Here is a 21136-nt window from a genome sequence, read left to right as displayed (position 1 = left end):
TTGGGCTCAATTCAGTGTTTTTAAGTGTATGAAAACATTGATAATGTATGATTGCCAGAGGACAGAACTCACAGGTAGGGCAGATAAGACGCTCATTACAAATCCCAAAAGATCTGCAAGTGGTTGGATTGAATAATTTCCGTAAATTGTCATCATGGGAAAAATGTTAAACCTAAAACAATCGATTGACCAGTAAAATCTCACGAAGCAAATAAAATGAACAAAGTCTCTATTAACGTATATTTATTATGTATACTGTAAAAGCTAAACATTTCTTTTTCAATTATATACATGGTCAAGCTTCACATACAGATCATTAATTTGGCGATTTTAGTAATTCTCCATTGAAGCCAATCTGTTACTGCATTATCCTCCTAAACCATCTGTACTTCATGGCAAACACGCATAGAAAAGACAGTCGAGCGTCTCTCTTTTAACACTGGACTCGCTCTAGTGTTTGTGTGAGCTTCATACGGTTGGTTTTGCTAACCAGATTCCTTCTGGTTAAACCATGGTTTTAGCAGTTACCGTGGTCCTTCACGCCGTGGCTTGTTTCATCAAAGCGTTCTCCCCAAACGTTTCCTTGAAGAAGACAACGTGCTCCTCACAGTGCTCTCCTGGAACAGGAAGATGATGTCAAATGAACTCCAATCATGTGCTGGCATTTCCGCTCTAATCATGTGAATGAAGCATTTCACTGTTTAGCCCCATTTCATGAGCACACGTCAATCATTCATCAAAACCACCTACCTTGGTTAAAACCAGGATTACCGCGTAATCGCATATTCCTCTGCTCGAAGAAGCGGAAGATGGTGTAGAACAGCATTGTGTTGTTTGTTTGCCGCGCGGCGTCCAGAAACTTCCGAGCGGACACGTTGTCGTGGCCTCCGACGCTTCGAATGAAGCGCAGAGCGGCTAAAACCTGCTGCTTGGACAGAAGAACCTCCACAATCTCATCATTAGCGGTGGACAGCCTCTGTGATACACACAAGAAAACACATCAATCACTCAGAGAAAGAAGCTGGATTCACCGCTGCCAAAATGGGCTTTCAATAAAACTAGAAAGATGGAACAAAATTGAAATCAGCGCTTCCACAGAAAACAGGCTGTTGTCTTGCCTTTTGCCAAATAGATAGGAAAACTTCAACACCCATAATGCACTGGGCATGTCACTCTCACCAGTCTGCTATGGTACTCTAATACCGCCTTACTTTAGTAGGAAATACTTCTTAGCAAACTTTTAGTCACAATGGTGTTGACTTGTATTGTTCAATATATTATTATATTATATTGTTGACTTATATGGGGAGTGAGTTACTTTTGGTTTCCAGCGAAGGATCCTACGGAGCCCCTAAAGGGACATGCTGGTAGAAAAAATATGAGATGGAGTAACAAAATTATGTTAAACTCTTGTAAAACAAATAAAAACTCTCTCAGGGGAACATTAACATTTTGCGAGCGGATGCTAAGTTAATTGAGGGAAGGCAAAACGGTAACACTTTATTTCGATAGTCAGCAAGTGACCTTTCAAATACATGTCAACTAACGGTCATTAGAGTATTAGTAGACTGTTAGCTTAATATCTGATAACACTTTATTTTGTTGGTCCCCCAACAGACATTCAACTGACTACAGGTAACTTATTCTCCTAACCCAAAGCCTAACACCTAACAGTCTACTGACAATCTACTATAATATACTAATACTCAAATGAGAGTTAGTTGACATGTAGTTGAAAAGTTACTTATAATCAGTAGAACGTCTAAAGTGACTATCGAAATAAAGTTTAACCGGCAAAATATTTGAAAAAGAACACAAAAGCATTGCTAAATACATTTCTCCTATCTCATTTTGTGTCCTTTTAGGGGCTCCGTAGTATCCAGCGCGTTGTAGGCATTGGCTAATAACAGCAAAGAATCATAAATATGGAGAGAACACTGACGGAAATCTGGAAAACCTTCATGTTTGTAGCATCTATTTGAAACTGGATGACGCAAACACTGTTTTAGGCCAAAGAGAGGGGGAAAACTAAAAGAAACGGCTGTTCAGGAACCAATTCAGCGAACTTACAATTTGCGTGCGAGAATAAAGCCGTTTCTGTACCTTGAGCATGTCCAGAGAAAGCTGGTGAGCAGGAGGATACGTGCTCTCCAGAGACAGCAGCAGACAGGCCTAGAAAAGCAGAAACATCAATAAGAAGCCATTACTGAAGCATTTAGACTTATAGAGAGTAATGTACTCATTTAAGACACCTCACCAGTGGTTTGGAGTCACTCAGGACGTGATACTGGAGAAACTGGTGCAGCATGTAGAAAAGATTGTGCTGGACCAGAGTTTTGATAACCAGCTCATACAAATAGTGCTGGAAACAAACGATAAAGAATATTACACACACGACACACTCAAATCAAAGGCAATTTGACTCAGTTACGATTCTTTACTAAACACAAATTTAAGATTAAATTAACAAGTTGAACAGATTCAGTTTGAATTGACAAAATCAAATATATCCAACCTAAATAGAGTAAAAAAAACAAATCAAGCTTAGAAATTTTAAGAATTCTAAGCATTATTATCCTATATTATTTTGAATTAAAAACACAATATAAATGGTCAAACTATAATTGCTCACATGTAATGCATTAAGGAACGTGAACAGGGTTTATTTGAGTATTATTTATACACCATTTGTATTAGCTCTTATTTTAACATTATCACTTTAAATTTTAAGTTAAGTCTAACTAAAGTCATTTTAGTACTTAAACTTGCTTTATTTAGGTAATACTTTTCTTCATTCATCTAATACTTAGATTTTAGCTTTATTTTAATGAACAAAACCTGTTAAGAACAACTTTTTTTCCTACAAACAAAGTCTAAAATGCTCATAAAAAAGGTGTAAAGCCTTAAGCTATGTTCAATTATTGCACCGAAACAAAATTTGTTCCAATGGGGCGGGAGCTGCGGTTTGTGTCTGGCTCTAAATGTGAACCTTCTCCAAATGACAGTAATAGTCATACATATTTTTGTTTAAAGGCATAATTTACTTATGGAACGCCCCCAATATAAAAGATGTTGAAGGGTTAAGCGTAACGCTGGAGGCCACAAAGTTTATTATCAGTTACAGAAGAAGCTCAAGGCAGAATGCGTCCAAGCAACTGCAATGCCTAGCAAAACATCCAAAAAACACCTGAGGGTCAGTTTAAGGTGAACCGGAGATACAAGTTACACCAGAGCTTATAAATGAAATGAATGGTTTCCGAGTGACATACCAACATACTAGCTACGATTAATGTTTACATGTAACTGATCCATTCAAGGTTTATAGCTTGGTCTGTAGGTATGAGATATCACTAGGTAAAAAAGTGATTTCTTAAAGACCTCATTGTGTTGTTCATACCTGAACGGGGATTTGAAACTGGTTAAGGGAGCGAATGTACTCCATGAGAACAGCGATGATGAATTTATGCTTCACGTCCTGTTCAAAGAAGACAATTTAGAGCATTAAAACAAGTAATATCACAACATAAGCATTCTTTAGACAGAGATCTTTGAGACCTACAGAACTAATTGCCTTCTGAAAGCGAATTACAATCCTCGTTTACCTTTTTCTCGGTGAAGTCCGACAGTACGTGTGTGTACATGTCCGACTGGTCTATCACCGCCTGTGTCCGGACAGGCCTTTTATAAGAAGTGCTGGAGCGACTGGGCCCTGATTCCATAGCCTGAGGAGAGAGAAAAAACAGGCCAGTTTTACAAAAATGTCATTTTCTATGAACACAACATGCCATGTCACCAGTCAGAGCTATTTTTATGGCAAAAAATCATTTACAAAAATACAACATCATATAAATTCAACAAAAACAAAACAAATATAAACAAGATGTCATATTATATAATATATTTTTTTAAATTAACATATGATAAAAAAATCCAGAACCTTTTCAGGCATAATCTCATTAAATATGTCTTTCAAAGAAGTAACTTCATAAAAGAGCCTTCTGCTTGCGTTAACCAGGACAATCTAATAAAAAATGTTTGACAGATAAAGGAATTTTACAAAACATACATAAAGTTGGGTCTTCACCTTTAAGCAAAAAAGCATGGCTCAAACTTGTATGACCCATACGACATCTGGTGTAGACCACTTGATCAAATCTAGTTTTAAAATTGTCTGTTTACACCAGTCACACATGGAATATACTGACCGCAGTGTACGCTTGCTCTGCGTCCAGGTATTCTTTGTACACTTGGTTGAGTTTGTCAAACACTGTAGCCACCACAGAAAGGCTCCCTTTATCACCACCTATAAGCACTGAAGACCAAGACATGCATTTATTAAATATTATCAAACATATACTGTCAATGTCGCGATTATTGGTTAATCGATCTAACAGAAATGATCTGAGATGACTGCAACCATTATGCAGTTCAGATTTCCATCACATTTACACGATTTAACCATAATCACTCTTGCTATGGATTGGTATTTAAGATGCATATCAGGTTCAAAACCAAAATATTTGCTAATTTTATAGTAGATTAAAAGTTGGTTAAAGTGTTCCTATTATGCCTTTTCAGATATTTAGCTGCTTGTGAAAATAAAATGTGAAAAGTGGTAAAATGAGCCCATTTCCAAAAAAAAAAAGAAGTGGAGTATCCCTTTAAGAGGTGATGCGGCAATATATATTAGGAAAAAATAATTATTCCTATTAGGAGACCTCCAAAACAAAATGGGGAACCTTTAACACAGCAAAATAGAGGGAACTTTAAAACTATTCTAAAATAACTATTATAAGGTATTTTTACTACAGTGGTCTGATGCTTACTTTGTGAGCATACGGACAAGATGACCATTTTGCAGTCTCGCCTCCGCAACAGGAAGTCCATGAGTTTGCCTTTATCCTGCAGGAGATTCAGCGTGGGCTGGAGCTTCACCTGGAGGTACCACAGATATCCTGACGCACAGAGAACATATCATTACTCTCAATCACAACATAGATTTGATTTGATTTTTGCATTGTTTAGTAAAGTACCTTCGCTAGCACTGATGATGATATCTGGTTGAAAAACACTCCAGGAAGATGAATCTTGAACGTTAAGGAAAACTTTGAGGAGGTAAATACTGTATGGTATAATGCATTTCAGTTTCAGTTTATAGTTCGCCCGCAAGGATACAAAGCTCGCAGGGCACGGGGGCCTGACTTGGAGCGGCCGCAGGTCCTGTAAGGGTGTGGAAAGAGATATTACCTTCTTTACACTTTCTGAGAAGATACTAAACAGGTAAAGCTTGGAATAGTGATATAGTTAATCACTCAGTCAAAGTATCTTTAGAAATTAGTTTTGGATAGAGAGATTGCTACGTGAAGATTTCAACAAAGACAAAACACAGAAACGGTTAAAGACAAAAAGTACGTAAAACATTAAGGCTACTCAGAGAACTGTGCAAAATAATGAAATAACTGAAAGTGAGGCGTCGCTTTGAAAATGAATTAAGTGTCTTGCTGAAAGTCTCCTCACCTGTGAGAGGGATCTTGAAGGGGTTGATGGATCGTGCAGGAAGGACAGGCTGATGCACATTTACATTACCGTCTAATTCCCTTAATTTTATATCATAAATGAGTGAAGTCTGAAATGCGAAAAGACAAGCATTACAAACAAGGTACAAAGCAGATCAGCATCAAACACTCACTTATAGTTCATCTTTAAAAACAATACTGATTTATTAGCACTGTTAAACGTCATTTTCAGCCAATCTTAAAAAGAGTACCATTTTTCCAAAATCCATAAACCCCCCTTGAATAATTTAAAGAAAATTTAAAATGTCAATATTGTTTTATAACAATATTGTTATAAAATAATAAAAATGATATAACAATATAAAACAAAGCCTAATATTATAAATATAAATATTATAAAACAAAGCCTAATATTTTTTAGAAATATAAAATGCTAGGAGAATAATGTGAATCCCAGAGGACTAGCAAAGTACATTGTTAGTGACAAGTTCATTGTGTACACAGTCAAATGAGTTAAAGTGCCCCAATGATGTTTTTTCAAAGGTTCCTAATTTCCTACAACATGCATCCAAGGTAAAAATACACTTTCATTTTCTAATAACATACACTGCAGCATTACTGGTTATCTCAGTGTCTAAATTCGATCTCTCTAAACCAAAAACTAGTGTTTGAGGGTCAAAGCAGACGTTGTTCGCGGGCAGCCAATGAAGACCACAGGTAGGCATTATGCAAATTTGATACAAACCTACGTAGGTTCGTGCAGAAAGTAAAACTGTTAAGACTGACGAGTCGTTTAGGCTTTTGGGAGACAATAACTCCATGTATCTGCACTTTAATCTGTGAAACTTTGCAGACCTTTACATTCACAAACACAGTGCATGAAAGGTAGTTTCCGAAAAAGCATAATGGGGCACTTTAATATTATCTGAGCACTTGTCAAACTCACCTGTGAGCTCTGATGGTGCACCACAACTAGATTATCCACAACGTTCAGTGCAAACTTGCCCGTGGTGTTCAGTTTGAGCATATGAGTCTTCTTACAGGTGCCTTCTCTACAATTAAAACCAAGCAGGAACAGGTTAGAAAAACACAAACGCTTAATAAATACAGATCTGTACATCGGAAAAAAAGAAAGAATTGTATGGCCAGCAATATTGTTTATCTGATTGTGACCTGGGCAGATGATAGAGGACCACCTCTGCTCCAGGACTGTTAGTGGTTCTGGAGTGATGCTTCAGGTACATCACATACAGCTGATCGTAACTACAGTTGAGAGAAAGAGTGTGACTACCGGTCTTCACGGTTGCTTTTTCATGCATTATTGCATTTTATTTCATAAACCAACATGTTATTTGTTGGCTCAAGTGTTCATACACACATTGTGGCCACAGCGATGTCTCGTTCAGAGAGGCTGAGCTTGGCTGGTTTGGGAACGGCTGGCAGCTCAATCTCAAACTTGGACATCTTTGACATGGTCGCACTCTAAAGAAAATCATTTTAAGGTTAGAAAAGCAAGTTTTAAGATATAACAATCCAGTATCAGGAACTCATAGGGGCTTTTCACACTGCGTTTAACCCCAGGTTATCTCCTTTCTAAACTCTGCTGTTAACCCCGGGTAAAGGAATATTTCAGACTTGTAATTTAAAAGCATCTGGATTATGAAACAATGAGGTTAGCACTATTTTTGCGCTGTTGCATTTTTACCCACATTGCATTGGCAAAATTGTTCAGTATAAAAAGATGCAGTGTTAGAATGTTAGCTAGATTAGCCATGCTTGGAAACATGAATAAATTATGTATATAAACAGTCATTTCAACGTTTGAGGGGAAAAAGGTCAAATAGTGACAGAAAACTTAACAAATGGAAGGAAGAAGGTAACATTATTATTATTACCTTTTTAGTCCTAAACATGATAGTACAGTCAGCAATTTATAATTTAAATATCCAGGATTAATTGTTAACCCAGGGTGAATTACAAACAAGACTCTTTCAAGTGTGAAAGACCTAAAGTTACTGAGAAACACTTTACTTTGGGTACAACTGAAGTCAATCTGTTTTACTGCTGCCCTCTTGTGGTTCAAATCTGCAGATGCAAAACTCTTGCACACCTTAAAATAACAAACACAAACACCAAACTCACCTTGAAAGCAAATGGCTGCAGCACATTGCCCTGTACGGTGGTGGAAAGGAGAAGAACGGCCGTCTCTGGGCAATACATGTACCAGTTCACATTGATGCTCTGGCTCTTTAAGAGCTTCAGGGTTCGTTTATCGGGCAGCACCTGAACAGAGGAGAAACAAGGATTCTGTATCAACAAAACGACTTCAGTTAATTTACTCATTTGATTCATGGGGTCACCTCACCTGATAGAATTCTATTCCCTGGTCAGTGACGAATACAATCTCATTCCAATTGGTCCAACAAAACCCGAGAATACTGGCATTTTTTGTCTGAGGATGGTAAATGAAAATAGCAAAAATATGTATTATGAATTCAAAATGTATGGTTGGTGCCGGTTAGATTTTTAAAATGTTTTTGAAAGAGGTTTTACCAAGGCTGCATTTATTTGATCAGTATAAAAACCATTATTTTGTGAAATATTTGAACAATTTAACGTTATTAAATTAAATTATTTATTAATGAAAAAAATGTAATAGCCTTTAAAATGTAATTTAATTCTGAAATCATTCTAATATACTGATTTGGAGCTCAAGAAACATTTCATATTCATCCATCAGCGTTGAAAACAATGTGCTGCTGCTTAATATTTCTGCTGAAATCATGAAACTTTTTTAATCAGGATTCTTTGACGAATACAAAGTTCAAAAGAACTGTTTTTTTTTTTAAATAGAAATATTTTGTAACATTAAAAATGTCCCTTTTGATCAATTTAATGCATCCTTGCTGAATAAAAGTATTAATTTCTTTAAAAAAACAACAACTTTTGAATGGTATTGTATATACATAAATAAATAAAGCAAACAAATGAAAAACAGCAATTGACTTGAAGAGTGTGTTAACGTCAATCTTTGTTTTTGTATAGGGATATACCTTGCACTCATGGGAGAATTCCAAGTGTGGATAGTCAGGAATAAAGTTTATGAAATCCTAAAAAAAAAAGGAAAGAAAGAAATTCTGATTAAGGAAACCTGCAAACAATAGATGCATTTATTGCGACGGCAACCACCAATGAATAATACTCACAACTGATTTTGTAGTGCGCTGCACAGCTAAGATTTTGTTCCCCAATGAGAATTTGATACACTTCACCTCTCCTTTGTCATCCATTCTGTCAAACAAAACACAATTTAAGGATCATTTCTAGTGTTGTTATAGTTAACTAAACAAAATTATTAAAAATAGTGTTCAGTAACTAAAATAAAGCTGATATCAAATCAAACATAAATATTAGGAAATAATAGGAAAAACTTAAATGATAATAAGAAATGTTGCTTTGACGAATAACTGAAAAATATTTCAGTTTAAGCATTAAATTATAAAAACTGAAATATATAATTAAAGCTATCTAGAAATAATATAAAATTAAAGTAATATTAAAATTAACCTAAATAAAAATAACAGCTATTTCAAATATTAATAACTACTATTACAGTATATACTTAATAAAACACGCACACAGACACACGAACACTTTACATCATGCAAATGAGAATATAGAGTCTAGTTGACTTACCTGAAAGCCACTGAGCTCTTGTCATCTGGTCCTTTAACCACAACACCCGTGGCCCCACCAGACCGTACAGCAAACACCTAAGTTACATCACATCAAGCATGCACTATTATAATCATAAAGCATAACTCACCATGACAGATAACTAACATACACTTATGCGACAAGTCTAAATCACACATGTGATCATTTACCCTGATACCAATGTTTTTAGTAAATGTATTCCATGGATCTACCATAATATTATTTGAAGCATTTGGATTAACGAATAGCAAAGTATATGCAAAAGGACTATGGTATTATCAACTTATAAAACAATAAAACGGATGACTACAGTACAAGATGACAAAGTTATTGCATATAATACAGTTACAGTAAAGGAGTTAACACTAATCTAATTATTAGTAGTATATTCATAAACTAAAAAGGCTAATCCAAGTATGTATTAGTAAATCTACGTGGAGTGAATATGATGAACACTGCAAAGGAAAACATAGGAAAGCTACCTATCGACACAGCATTGATATCTCTTCATGTCATTATTACACTTCAAATTATTAAACGTGTTCTCACCTGTTTATTCGCCTCGTCAAAAAACACATTGTTGACGCTCGACGCGTTCTCAAACTGCACGGGGTTTTCACTGAGCTCTAGATAATATTCGTCACTCATATCGTTTAATAAAGAGTCCTTTAGCGTTGTGTTTTTAGCTATTTATTTAACGTTACCTATTTATTTTAGACTTTAGCTAGTGTTTCCACTTCCGCATCAGTCAAGCGTCAGAGCAGTCATGTGATGATCTAGTGACCACGTGACGTCATCTTCTTCTTCTTCATTTTTTTTTAATGGCGATTGACAACACTTTGTTGTATTACCCCCACTGCTGGACTGGAGTGTATAACAGGAGATACATATTTTCTATTAAATTTAATTATTTTCAAAACCCTTGTATTTAAAAAAAAAAAAATCTTCTCAGCATTTCTTTATAAAATGTTACTGTATTCAAATATAATTTCATTGGCTTCTACTTGAGCAATAAGCCTCTGCCTATCTTGATAATACTTTTAAACAATGAATCAATACATGCTCTATTGTTTCAGGGATACGTTTTTTCTTTAGAAATAAGGTATGTGACGTCATATGAAAAACATTGCTCTTCTGTGTAAAACGTATAAGACAATATAATACGCTTTTTTTATTTCAAAAATGATCATGTATTTGTTTATTGGTGGCCAGAGCCGTAATCCTAGTTTGGCATTTTATCATACAGTACAACCATAATTTATATATTTTTAAGTAAGCTAAGCTAAGCAAGTTCAACGGCTCAACTTTTGAAAAATACTCCCTGCTCTTCGTTTCATGGAGTGACTTATCACACGACAGCGCCAACTTTAATAGTTTAATAATTTTAAAGCGAACACCGGCTAAATCACCTGAGTGAAAAACGCGAATCTACAAAGATTAGAGATCCGAATGTCAATCTAGTTTATATTATTGGTGAGAGAAAGCGAGTGTTCATATTTCACAGCTTTACGCCAGACATAATAGACTAACACCCTTATGGACAGTATAGGCCAAACTGTCAATACGAAATCACTGAGCCCATGTGCTCAGGGTAGCATGAAGGTTTCCCTAGAGGAGAACAACTCAGCAGGTGAGATTGAGATTCAATTCGAGACCAGGGCCCCCTGTGATGAGGGAGTCCCACAACACACAGAAAATCGTATTGTATAAAAAAAATACTTGACTTATTTGTAGGCTAAGGCTTTATAGTGTGTGTGTGGATCCCGATCCATCATTCCTCATCTATCATCATCATTCCTCAGGTTTCCAGTCCATCTCTATCAGCTCTACACCAGACAACATATCCAAAACCTCTTCGTTCCTCTCTGAGGACAGCATAGATGAGAAAGAAGGCAAGCAAGCTAATAGAACAAGCTCTCTGGAAATTATCATTATTTACAGGCAAGCAGGGCCTGAAATTAACACCCGACCACCTGCCGAATGCGGGTGAATTTTGCTATTGTGCCACATTGGAATACACAAGAATACACAACAAGATTATTTTGGTTTAATAAACTTTATTTAAACTTTCGTTTGGAGTTAAGTGCGCACACTTTTTAACGTTTAGTTTAAGTTTATTCTTACCGTTCTTTTTGTTTGTTTGTTTGATACCTTGAGCTATGCAGTCCCGTGAGCTGGTGCACCATCAAAAGGGGTTCGAGTGGAAACATTGGACGTATTTATAGGGTTCCGGCGGATGATCGGACTCGGACCACAACCATTCCGGTTTCTTCTCCGGGGGATCTCCAAGGACTATTTTGCTTGCTTTTCTTTTGTTTGTTTATAAGAAGTACATTTATTAAGTGAAGTCAATTGATAGTACTATTTGAGGTGTTTGTTTATGTCTATTGGGTGTTTTCATATTCGTTTATTGTGTGTAATAATAATGGCCATTATATAGTATCTCCCTTTGTGTGTTAATTGGTGCTGGCCACCTGTTCTGTGAGAGAACAGGTTCTGTAAGCCCTTGACCTCTGTAAATGTTTGAGAGGCAAATGCAGTGACCCATCTTTATTGTATGGTTTTGTTTTTGTTTTTTGTTATTTGATTTTTGGTATGTTTGGTTTACCACCATTGGCTTAGCATTGGCTTTACTTTTGTAACCCCATCTAAGGGGAAATAAACCCCTAAACGTTTGCTGTAGGCTGCTGCCTCTGTGTTCTTTTACCCTTTACTGGTCACATCTATCACAGTGACTAAATCAGCCATCAACACAACCGCGTGTGATTTGTTTACATACGAGCTGCATAGGTCTATCTGTTGAGTATATACTATATACACACACACACACACACAAACACATATATTCTTAGAGTTATTATTACTTGACAGCACTTAAATGTGTATTCTTACAAGTTAAAGAACAATATTGTGAAGTTTTCACCTTTATGAGGCAAAAAAAAAAAAAAAAAAAAAAAGGCAGGTAAAAGGTCTCTGTGGCAGGTGAATTTTTATATCCATCTGCCACAGTGGCCGGTAGCCGAAAAAGTTAACTTCAGGCCCTGAGAATTTATCCAATGAACAGCTTCCCAGAGTGTATGTATTGTAGACCACACTTTGCCAAATCAAGTGCCTGAAGAGCCATCTTTGGATGAATTTAAAACAATACAAATATGCATCTAACAGAATAATGCTCGTTATTTTAGTATAATTTTCTTTTTCTCTTTCCTCACTTTAGATGAACATACAAATGACAAGAGAAGTGGGTTCTTCAAGAGACTATGGATGGCTTACTTCCCGTGCTGCATACGTCTACCAGATTCAGTCAAGTCTACCTCTCCAAACTAGTCTTCCTAACAGCCAATCCTACATTTAGCAACCTTCTGATCCATAGATGAGAGAATAGTATATTTGTTAACATTGATAAACACACACAAAAAAAGAAACTGTATTGAACTTTATGCCATAAAGAAACATTTTTGGTGTCCCAAAGAACCTTTCAGAGATCAATTCTTAAAAGAATCTTTTGTTTCTTAGTGTGAAGAACTTTCTAATAATCTACTGACCCCTTTTCACTATAAAGAACGTTTAGGAAATTGATGTCAACATTTACTCACCCTCAGGTTATTCCAAACCTGTATCAGTTTCTTAACTCAGTTGAACACAAAAGAAGATATTTTGAAGAATATGAATACATTACCTAGTGTACAGTGTACTTCATCTAGTGTACACTAGGTATTGTACACAAGGTGAAGTACATTCACTATGCTGTCATTTTCACATTTCACCTACCAGCTAGCCTGGGTTTCCCCATTCCGCCTTGCCGCAGCGCGATTTTTTTCAGTCTGGTATTTATACACATATCTAATCTATCACACATCATGAACCAAATTTTCCCCCGAAATAGGCAACCAATCAGAGAACGGGGAGGGAGCACAGGCGCATTGGTAAACCACGCCTCAAATACGAGAAAAATTACATGTAGTTTCCAGACCACGTCGTTTCAGCGTTAGCCAGGCTACCTACCAGCATCAGTTGCAGCCATTCCCAAATCCTCTCTCGTGGCCTCATGGGATAGTAAAGTGTGTCCATCATATGCACACTTCAGTATCTCCCCGAAGTAGTAGGTCATCTGAGTGCTTTTGATAACTCTTAACTCTGTGATTTTGGACATACTACTTTAGTCACATACTATTTATTTATTTTTTTTTGCCTAAAGTATGCAGCCTTCGTGCAGCGAGGCGCTATGCGTTTGCTCTGCAGTGTTACGGCTCGTTCACAGCAAGGACGATATTTACTGTGCAAAGATAATAATAATAATATTCTCAATAATAAACAATAGCAGAGTTCACACCACAGCTATAGCAACAATATAGTTGGATATACATTTATAATATGTTCGAGTGTTTGAAAAATATTCTTTATTTTTTATAATTCCACTAAGTACCTCTATTGTCATAGAAACTACACACTTCACCTTTAATATTACTGAAACGTGGCAATTCAACGCTGTAAGGATCTAAATTTAATAAATATTCTATTGTCTGTTATTTTATGACTACAAAATCACAGCCAAACTAATTGTCACATGCAGAGCCAATAAATGTTTTTTCTTATATTCTTAAAATCAGTGCATTTTAGGCTGACCTTATAGCTGAAATATTGTATTCAGTTCTGCTCCACAGCAAATATAGAAGGAAAATAATATTTCGCAATTTTTATATAGTGATTGTAATGGCAGTCTGTTCCTATACCACAAAGCCTATTGCCAGACAATGAACTGAAAATACATTAACATGCCAATCATAAAAAATATCTTTACAAATAGTTTACATTTCTATACAATATGAATTAATTTTAATTATATTTCTAGGCCTCTGAGATGTCATCAGTGACCTAGACGGTATAGAATAGTTTTTCTCCCAAACATGACACCAATTTCAAAATATAGCAAAACAATCGGATCCATTTTCCATCAATCTTTTTCTTTTTTTTTTAAGCTATACACATACAGTTCCATTATTCAAACAAATAAATTATGTACAGTAGCAGAATGAAAATGTCAGCAGAACAAAGATGGATATTCTGAAGCTTTTTCTGTAAATCTGCCATACAAAAATAGAGTTCATTATGACACACTCCATACCGGATGACATCATAGAGAACGGAAACAATCTGACTACTACATGTCGTTCTGAATAACACACGGCTATGCATGATAAAAACAAAATACAGTGACAATGTACACACAATATCATCTTTACAGTATCTTTACAAATTATGACACATTAAGAAATAATTCTTTTTTTTTTTTTTTTGAGTTGCAGTGGTCTGACAATATTTCAGTCACACTGATGTGTACATTATAAGTTTGAGTCTAATGAAACTAATATGGCAGTACGGAGCTAAAACTTTCATTAAACCAAATACTTGACTTTTAGTGGATTCGGTTTGGGAATCAAAAATATGTTTTGATCCATGGAGAAGAATTACACAAGTAAATATTACACAAAAAACATTTTCAGAAAGCATAAACTGGCTAGGAAATAAGTAGGAGTGTGTGTAAAAATAAATCATAATAATAATTAAAAAAAATTATATGTATATATGTGTGTATATATATTATAATTCTACTTAAATTCTCTATTAATACTCAAGGTTTTGAAAATGCCAAGTTTTCGGACATTTAAGGCTCATTTTCCACACAAAGACTGTAAAAATCTTTGCTCAAATAAGTTATCCTTTGGTGGTGGGGTGGGGGGTTTAAAGTTTAAAATTAAACTTTAGTGTTTGCATGATAAACTTAAAAATAACATTTGATTTGCACATATCCTGTAAAAGTCAAATATGATTGAATGTGCCAACATTATTAAATGAAAAACAGCAGTTGTGACTAGCAGATGCTAAACTTGTCCAAATATGTGCCCTGCATCTAATCAGCCAATCACGAGTCTTCGTGGCCTCTTAGAGAAGAGACGTCCGTCTTCACAGAGTTTCATGTCTTCTGTTCAACGCAGAGTTGATTTCCTCTCTGGATGCAGAACTCTAAAAAAAGACTGTATTTGCACTGCATTCTGCGATCAATATCATTCATCCCGTCACCATGTTAATGAATAAACGGATTGATTAAACTAATATCTAATGTAAAAAAAGCATTAACATACATCTATGAAATAAAATACAGAGGACATAAATCAACTTACCTTCAATTGTCAATATCAGACACATGATTCTCCATCTGAAACACAAATAAAAAAAAAATCATTTTGTAACTTTTATTTTTACATTCAATTCAAAGAATCTTGAGAAAGAAAGAAAATGTTAGCATCACAACAGTTTAGCATTGATAATAATAATAATACATGTTTCTTGAACAGAAAATAAGCATATTAAAATGATTTCTGAAGGATCAAGTCTCAAGACTGAAGACTTGATTAAAATTCGTCTTTGCCAACACAGCGATAAATTACATTTTAAAAATATATTCAAATAATGGTGTCCAACTGAGTTAACCATTTTAGGTGCAAAACGTCTCAGACGGTCCATGACCTTATATCAAACTAATATATATCGATCTCAGTCATTCACATCATCTAACAGCCTTTTTCAGACAGACAAATGATCAATAAAAGCTGCATGGCACCAGAAGAGCAGATGTAATCCAGCTATCCATCTACGGAGAAAGAGCAGCTCTCAAAACACCTTGAGATTCTAGCTAATTTAAATCTGTATTGTTTGGGGATCTGCGTTGGAGATCACAGTCCTGACCTGAAATGTGGGTAACATGCCATTGGGAATCTTTCCAGCGGGAGTTCGCCTTGAGGTTTTCCTCTCATTTCAAGTTTAAGAAAATGGAAGAGCTCATTAAAATGCAAGTCTGCCTGTCTCCTCAGTGGGAAGCACATCCTAAATGTTAAATTGACTTTGCTGTTGGTGGTGGTGCTGCTGGACCGTAGTGTCTCCAGAGGTTCTGACTCTGTTTTAATTACGGAGCGTGACAGGTGAGGGTTAAGAGAAGTCGGAGCAGCCCAGCGGAACCTCGTCAGCTCCTGCTCTCCCATGTCTGCAACGATGAATAAATCTGCAGAATTAGCTTCAACAGGGCTTTTCAGACCCACGGCTGCCAGCGAGGCTCGCCGGGGGGGGGGGGGGGGGGGGGGGAACGTACCAGATCAGTGCTGCCTTCTTCATCGTAGTCATCCTCGCCACCATCTGTCATTTCTCCCGCCTCCGCATCCAGCGCTCCCTCTCCTCCCTCCTCTCCAGAGTTATCCGCCGTCTCCGATATCGACTCCTCATGCAAAGAGTCACAGTTCTCCTCATATTTCCTATGAGGCTCTGAAGAAAAGACACGGATATTTGTGACGATTATGATTTATATCATTTATAATATTTTTGTTTTCACCCTCATGTCATTCTAAACCCGTTTGACTTGTATGCAAATATGATGCATTAATCCTTTAAAACTTTATAGTAGGGCTGTCAAACAATTAATTGCATCCAAAATAAAAGTTTGTGTTTACATAATATATGTGGGTGCACTGTGTATAATTATTTTGTGTGTATATAAATATAAATACACACACACACATGCATGTATATTTAAGATTTTTTTTAATAAAATATTTATATATAATATAAATTATATATACATCTATATAGAGTATATACAAGAAAATATTTCTTAAATATATACAAGCATGTGTGTAGTAAAAAATATACATTTTTGTATATATTAAAATACATAAAAATTAAATAGAACAGTTTACTGAACCTTCAGACAAAATATAAAAAGAAATGTTTGTTGAGTTTCATATTTTTGATACATCAGGCTTTTATGGCTTATGTAGTATGATAAGAGAATATGGCACTCACACTCGAGGAAGAAGAAAAAACTCCAGTTATTCAGAGACACAAACTGAGCAAAAATGGCAAAGGCCACCTGCATTAAAAGGCACATACATATCAGTCGTCACTCTGTAATCCAGGGCTCTCAGGTTTTACCATTTGTGGTGTTGGCTCCAATTTAAAACACTTCAGCTCAAGCCCAGCCATTTTAGGGGGCTTTCCTCTCAGGGCGAATGAGAGGATGCTTGTTTGCTTTTTACCTGACATCTTTGAAAGACAGATGCAATGATTAATGCATCCATGGCCAGGATAATTATAAAATATGATTCTCTAACAACAGTCAAGCTCTCATTGTTTGTGTCCAACAATTTGTAAATTTGTTGTAACATTAAAACAGGAGATCATGGCTTACTCTGCTCAAAGTCGTTTCCTCTGCGGGTGAACAAAACTTTTGGAAGAGATGTTGTTGCTGAATCACATGAACAATTTCAGGAAATGCTTTTTTTTTATTGGTTGTTGCGTTGAATCTTACCCAGATACAATAGTTCTATTTACTGATTGGCTAGCCTTTGTGTAGCCCTTCCTTTTTTTGATTGGCTGATAAGTGACAGTCTCGAGAGCAGGGGAGATAATATATATAATATATTTTATTATATATTATAATAATATAATATATTATATTATTAAATATATTATAAATTGTTTTTCTGCATGAGAAATACAATGTGTGGCGGGTGTGCGTGACAAAAGACCGAAATGCGTGACGCTTGAGAGCCCTGATAATCTCTCCCAATAATATGTCTTAAGATATTTAAATGCTTAGTTTTATGATCAAAGCTCTACAATTTTAATGGACTTTCATTAACTGTAATATTTTATACATTTTAACTTGATTTCTACACACCTTATTTTTAGACAAATCAAGTAAACTTAAGTTGCTTCAGTCCAGTAAGTGATCATCTTGAAATATTACCAACAATACAAGTTATTAATTTTATAAAAGACAGATTTCACAGTAATAATTCAATAATTAATATTTAAAATTAAAAAGTGCAAAATTGAGTTCGCCCAACTCAATTATTAATATTTAGAATTAAAATGTCCAAAATTGAGTTGGCCCAACAACGTACCACTATCTGAAGAGGGTTGAATTATCCTAAAAGGCATGTAGGAAACTGTGTACAACAGTGTTTTGTTGATCATATAGAGGGCTTAGGGTTTAAAATGGTAAAAGGAACAAAAGTCAGTCATATCGGGTTTGGAAAGAATAGTAATTTTTGGGTGAACTACGTCTTTAATCTTAAATCAAGCCCATGGAACAGACCTAAAGTTTGACTCTTGAATCCGAGACTGCAGTTACTGGTCAACATGGTGAAATGGGATTTGCTATATTAAAACAGTGCAAGATTGGCTTTATAACAGTTATGACAAATTGGCCGCCGTCTCCTCGCCTGTCACAGAGATAGATAGTGTGTACGCACTCCCAATATTTCTCCCTGTACAGCCGATTTTATTTCTGCTCTCCAATAGCTCTGTCTGACTCACCGCACTCAGATCTCTGCTGTTTCTCGATCTTCTCCAGGCGGCCGAGAAGAGAGTCGATCTTCGTCTTGATCTGAGTCAGTTCGCGTTTGATAGTCTGGAGTTGATCAGTTTTCACTGCTGGAGAAGAAAATGCAATAAAAACATGATTTCAGGAGATAACAGTGCATCCACGTTCATGCTTTTATCACTACAGATAATGTCAGACAACTTGTTCAGGCCTGCTGGTTCTAAACTAAGAGTTAAAGAATTGCCTGTCTCGCTGTTTTTAATTCAGCTCTTTAGCTCTTATCTCATTCAGACACGCTGGTTGATATCGGCCGACGATCCGTGTATCATCCGATCATTTCAAATAAGCAGAAATGAGAAAACTGCACCTTTATTCATTTAAAACCACCCCCCCGAAAAAACAAGAAATCTTTAATAGTAAGGAATTTTCTTTGTGAAAGTAAAAGTTTGCCACAAGGACAAGGAAGTTACCAGTAGATTTGTTTGAGTTTTCAAAAAGACAAATTACATCCTTAATGGGTAGATTACCATTGAGGACTATTTTGTTAAACAGACCTGAGCGATGACTGATGACGTCACATGCTCCGATTCACTTGACCAATCAGCGGAAGGGGGCATCTCATGACCCCAATAAAGGTGCCGTTTTCTCATTTCTGCTTATTTCATTTCAAATTGGACATTAAATGATCGGATGATACACGGACCTGGCATTATACAAGAAAGATCATGTTTCTTCAGTTCATGTTTTCATAGATACTGCTTTTCTCAGTCACTAAAACCTGATAAGAACTGTTTGCAGCCTGAAACAAATACAAATAATCAAGAGTGATGTTTGTTTCTTAGGAGTTGATTTGCAATGCAATATTATCATGCTGTTCACTGCATACTGTTTATTGCATATTAGTTTCTTTAAACCTGTGAACTGTTGTCCTCTTGAGATCTGCACTTAAAATGGTTGTAACCAACATATTCTAACTTCAAGGTTTTTATTTTATTCACAATATATACATTTTACATCATTTGGACTAGAGCCCGACCGATAAAGGATTTTGAAGGCCGATACCGATACAAATATTTTTGGGTTTTAAAATCTGATATTCCGATATATCGGCCGATATTTTTTTTATTAAATATTGTTGGATTTCACAAGCGTGTAAAAGAAAAACTCACTTTTCTGCACAAGATACATTTGATACTTTTTCTCTATGTCTAAATGTTCACTCCTCACAAGTATAACTTACATTTTACAAGGCAGGGACTATAACTAGAGATATGCTAGCTATAAATACAGTAATCATTACTTTATTTAGCCAGAAAAAGTTCATTGTGGTTTCCAAGCTCATTAATGTTAACGTTAGCGGTCTTCCACTGATGATATTGGCATTAGCTTGCTTTGTGGTTAGCTAGTCTATGATGAGCCATAATTTAGCAATAGATAACATCATACTGCAAATTGTAAAACATACATTTTCAATATAACAGGCCAGGGAGAGATGATTGAAGCATGTTTCATCCGTTTTTATTTTAATTTTTTAAATATTCATTTATCGGCCATTATAACTGCCGATACCGATATTTTGGAAAATGCCTAATATCGGCCGATATATCGGTCTGGCTCTAATTTGGACTCTAAAATGTCTAGAAAATCAAAGCCACTTCTATCCAAGGTGTGTTCCAAATTTGAAGTTGGCATCACAAAAATGGATGGTTTTAAAGCACCATTTCCCTGGTAATGCAATGTTCAATTTCAAAAGAGTTCAGTAGGATAAATTGAGCGTCTGAGCTTTCTAATGATATTTATGATGTCTAAAATATGTGATAAGGATGGCTGCACCCGATTTTACGTAAAAAAATTTGTTTTACGTTACGTTAATTTGCTTAAAGTAATATTTAATAAGACTGAGAATGAGGTTAAATACACATCAAGCATAGGGAAACTACACATAAATATACAGTACACATATTGCTAAAGTACAGTATTCTAAAAGGATGTTTGTCTTCACCTGGCTACAGATCTGGTTGTACTTCAGTCCTAAAGATGAACTAGGCAGTTTACAATCTTGCATCATGACATTGTGCTTGTGCTCATGAGCAAGACATTCACCCATGGTCACCCTGAATGACTCTATACAACTAATATGGGATGAAACATCTCTGCTCAATGCCTGCTAGCTTAATTCATGCTGCTAATTTCTGTAAATACTCCGCTTTAAATATTCCACAGCTTCTTTTTCATCTGGCAGCTGTCAGATTAATCTCCCTCAGATGACTTGACTACACCATTGGACACACATTGAATCTAATAAGCTTTTAAAATCAGCAGGCCGCTCTGAGCAAACAAGAATGAACTTCTAACTGAAAGCCCAAATAGGCTAGAAAAAGGGCAGCAGATGGTATCCAATGCAGGATCACTTTAAAATATGGAAATGGTTCTTGACATCTTTCAAAGCTACTAAGTGTAACTGCAGACATGTAGGTGGAATGTTCTGCTTTCATGTGGTTCGAAATCAACCCAAACCCTCACC

The 21136-nt window shown here is 35.8% G+C and overlaps 2 protein-coding genes across 7 annotated transcripts in view; both read right to left on the bottom strand.

The window, feature by feature from the left end:
• Positions 1-226: 226 nt before the first annotated feature.
• On the bottom strand, positions 227-10013 carry rmc1 (regulator of MON1-CCZ1). The gene is made up of 20 exons (XM_039684898.2): positions 9783-10013; positions 9213-9289; positions 8723-8807; positions 8570-8626; positions 7882-7968; positions 7659-7799; positions 6895-6998; positions 6690-6779; positions 6463-6568; positions 5518-5626; positions 5176-5220; positions 5034-5087; positions 4827-4955; positions 4206-4312; positions 3603-3722; positions 3398-3475; positions 2258-2362; positions 2104-2172; positions 751-976; positions 227-617 (listed from the first exon to the last, which is right to left on the bottom strand). Exons 1-20 carry the CDS (start codon positions 9879-9881, stop codon positions 538-540), a joined length of 1968 nt encoding a protein of 655 aa, XP_039540832.1. The 5' UTR covers positions 9882-10013; the 3' UTR covers positions 227-537.
• A 4163-nt stretch (positions 10014-14176) lies between these two features.
• ralylb (RALY RNA binding protein like b) overlaps positions 14177-21136 on the bottom strand; it is a 136513-nt gene continuing 129553 nt past the window's right edge. For 4 of the 6 annotated variants that reach the window (XM_039684934.2, XM_039684932.2, XM_039684931.2 and 1 more), the window contains 4 exons: positions 18606-18722; positions 16381-16550; positions 15416-15450; positions 14177-15257 (listed from right to left, as the gene is read on the bottom strand). In XM_039684934.2, the coding sequence (XP_039540868.1) occupies positions 15418-15450; positions 16381-16550; positions 18606-18722 (320 nt within the window). In that variant the 3' untranslated portion in view covers positions 14177-15257; positions 15416-15417. Of the gene's footprint in view, positions 15287-15415; positions 15451-16380; positions 16551-18605; positions 18723-21136 lie in introns of all 6 variants that reach the window. The other 2 variants (XM_039684929.2, XM_039684930.2) reach the window with 2 other exon arrangements.

Source organism: Pimephales promelas, chromosome 22 (assembly GCF_988280905.1).
Source record: "Pimephales promelas chromosome 22, fPimPro1.hap1.1, whole genome shotgun sequence".
Classification (NCBI taxonomy): domain Eukaryota; kingdom Metazoa; phylum Chordata; class Actinopteri; order Cypriniformes; family Leuciscidae; genus Pimephales; species Pimephales promelas.
This window is presented reverse-complemented; position numbering and strand designations above follow the sequence as displayed.

What these genes read in the sequence shown, in the direction of transcription:
- rmc1 (XM_039684898.2), bottom strand. Translation starts at nt 9,881, where the DNA reads ATGAGTGACGAATATTATCTAGAGCTCAGTGAAAACCCCGTGCAGTTT. An exon ending in GACATCGCTGTGGCCACAAT is followed by an intron (nt 6,780 to 6,894) that starts GTGTGTATGAAC and finishes TCTCAACTGTAG; the next exon opens with TTACGATCAGCTGTATGTGA. An exon ending in TGCACCATCAGAGCTCACAG is followed by an intron (nt 5,627 to 6,462) that starts GTGAGTTTGACA and finishes TTCGCATTTCAG; the next exon opens with ACTTCACTCATTTATGATAT.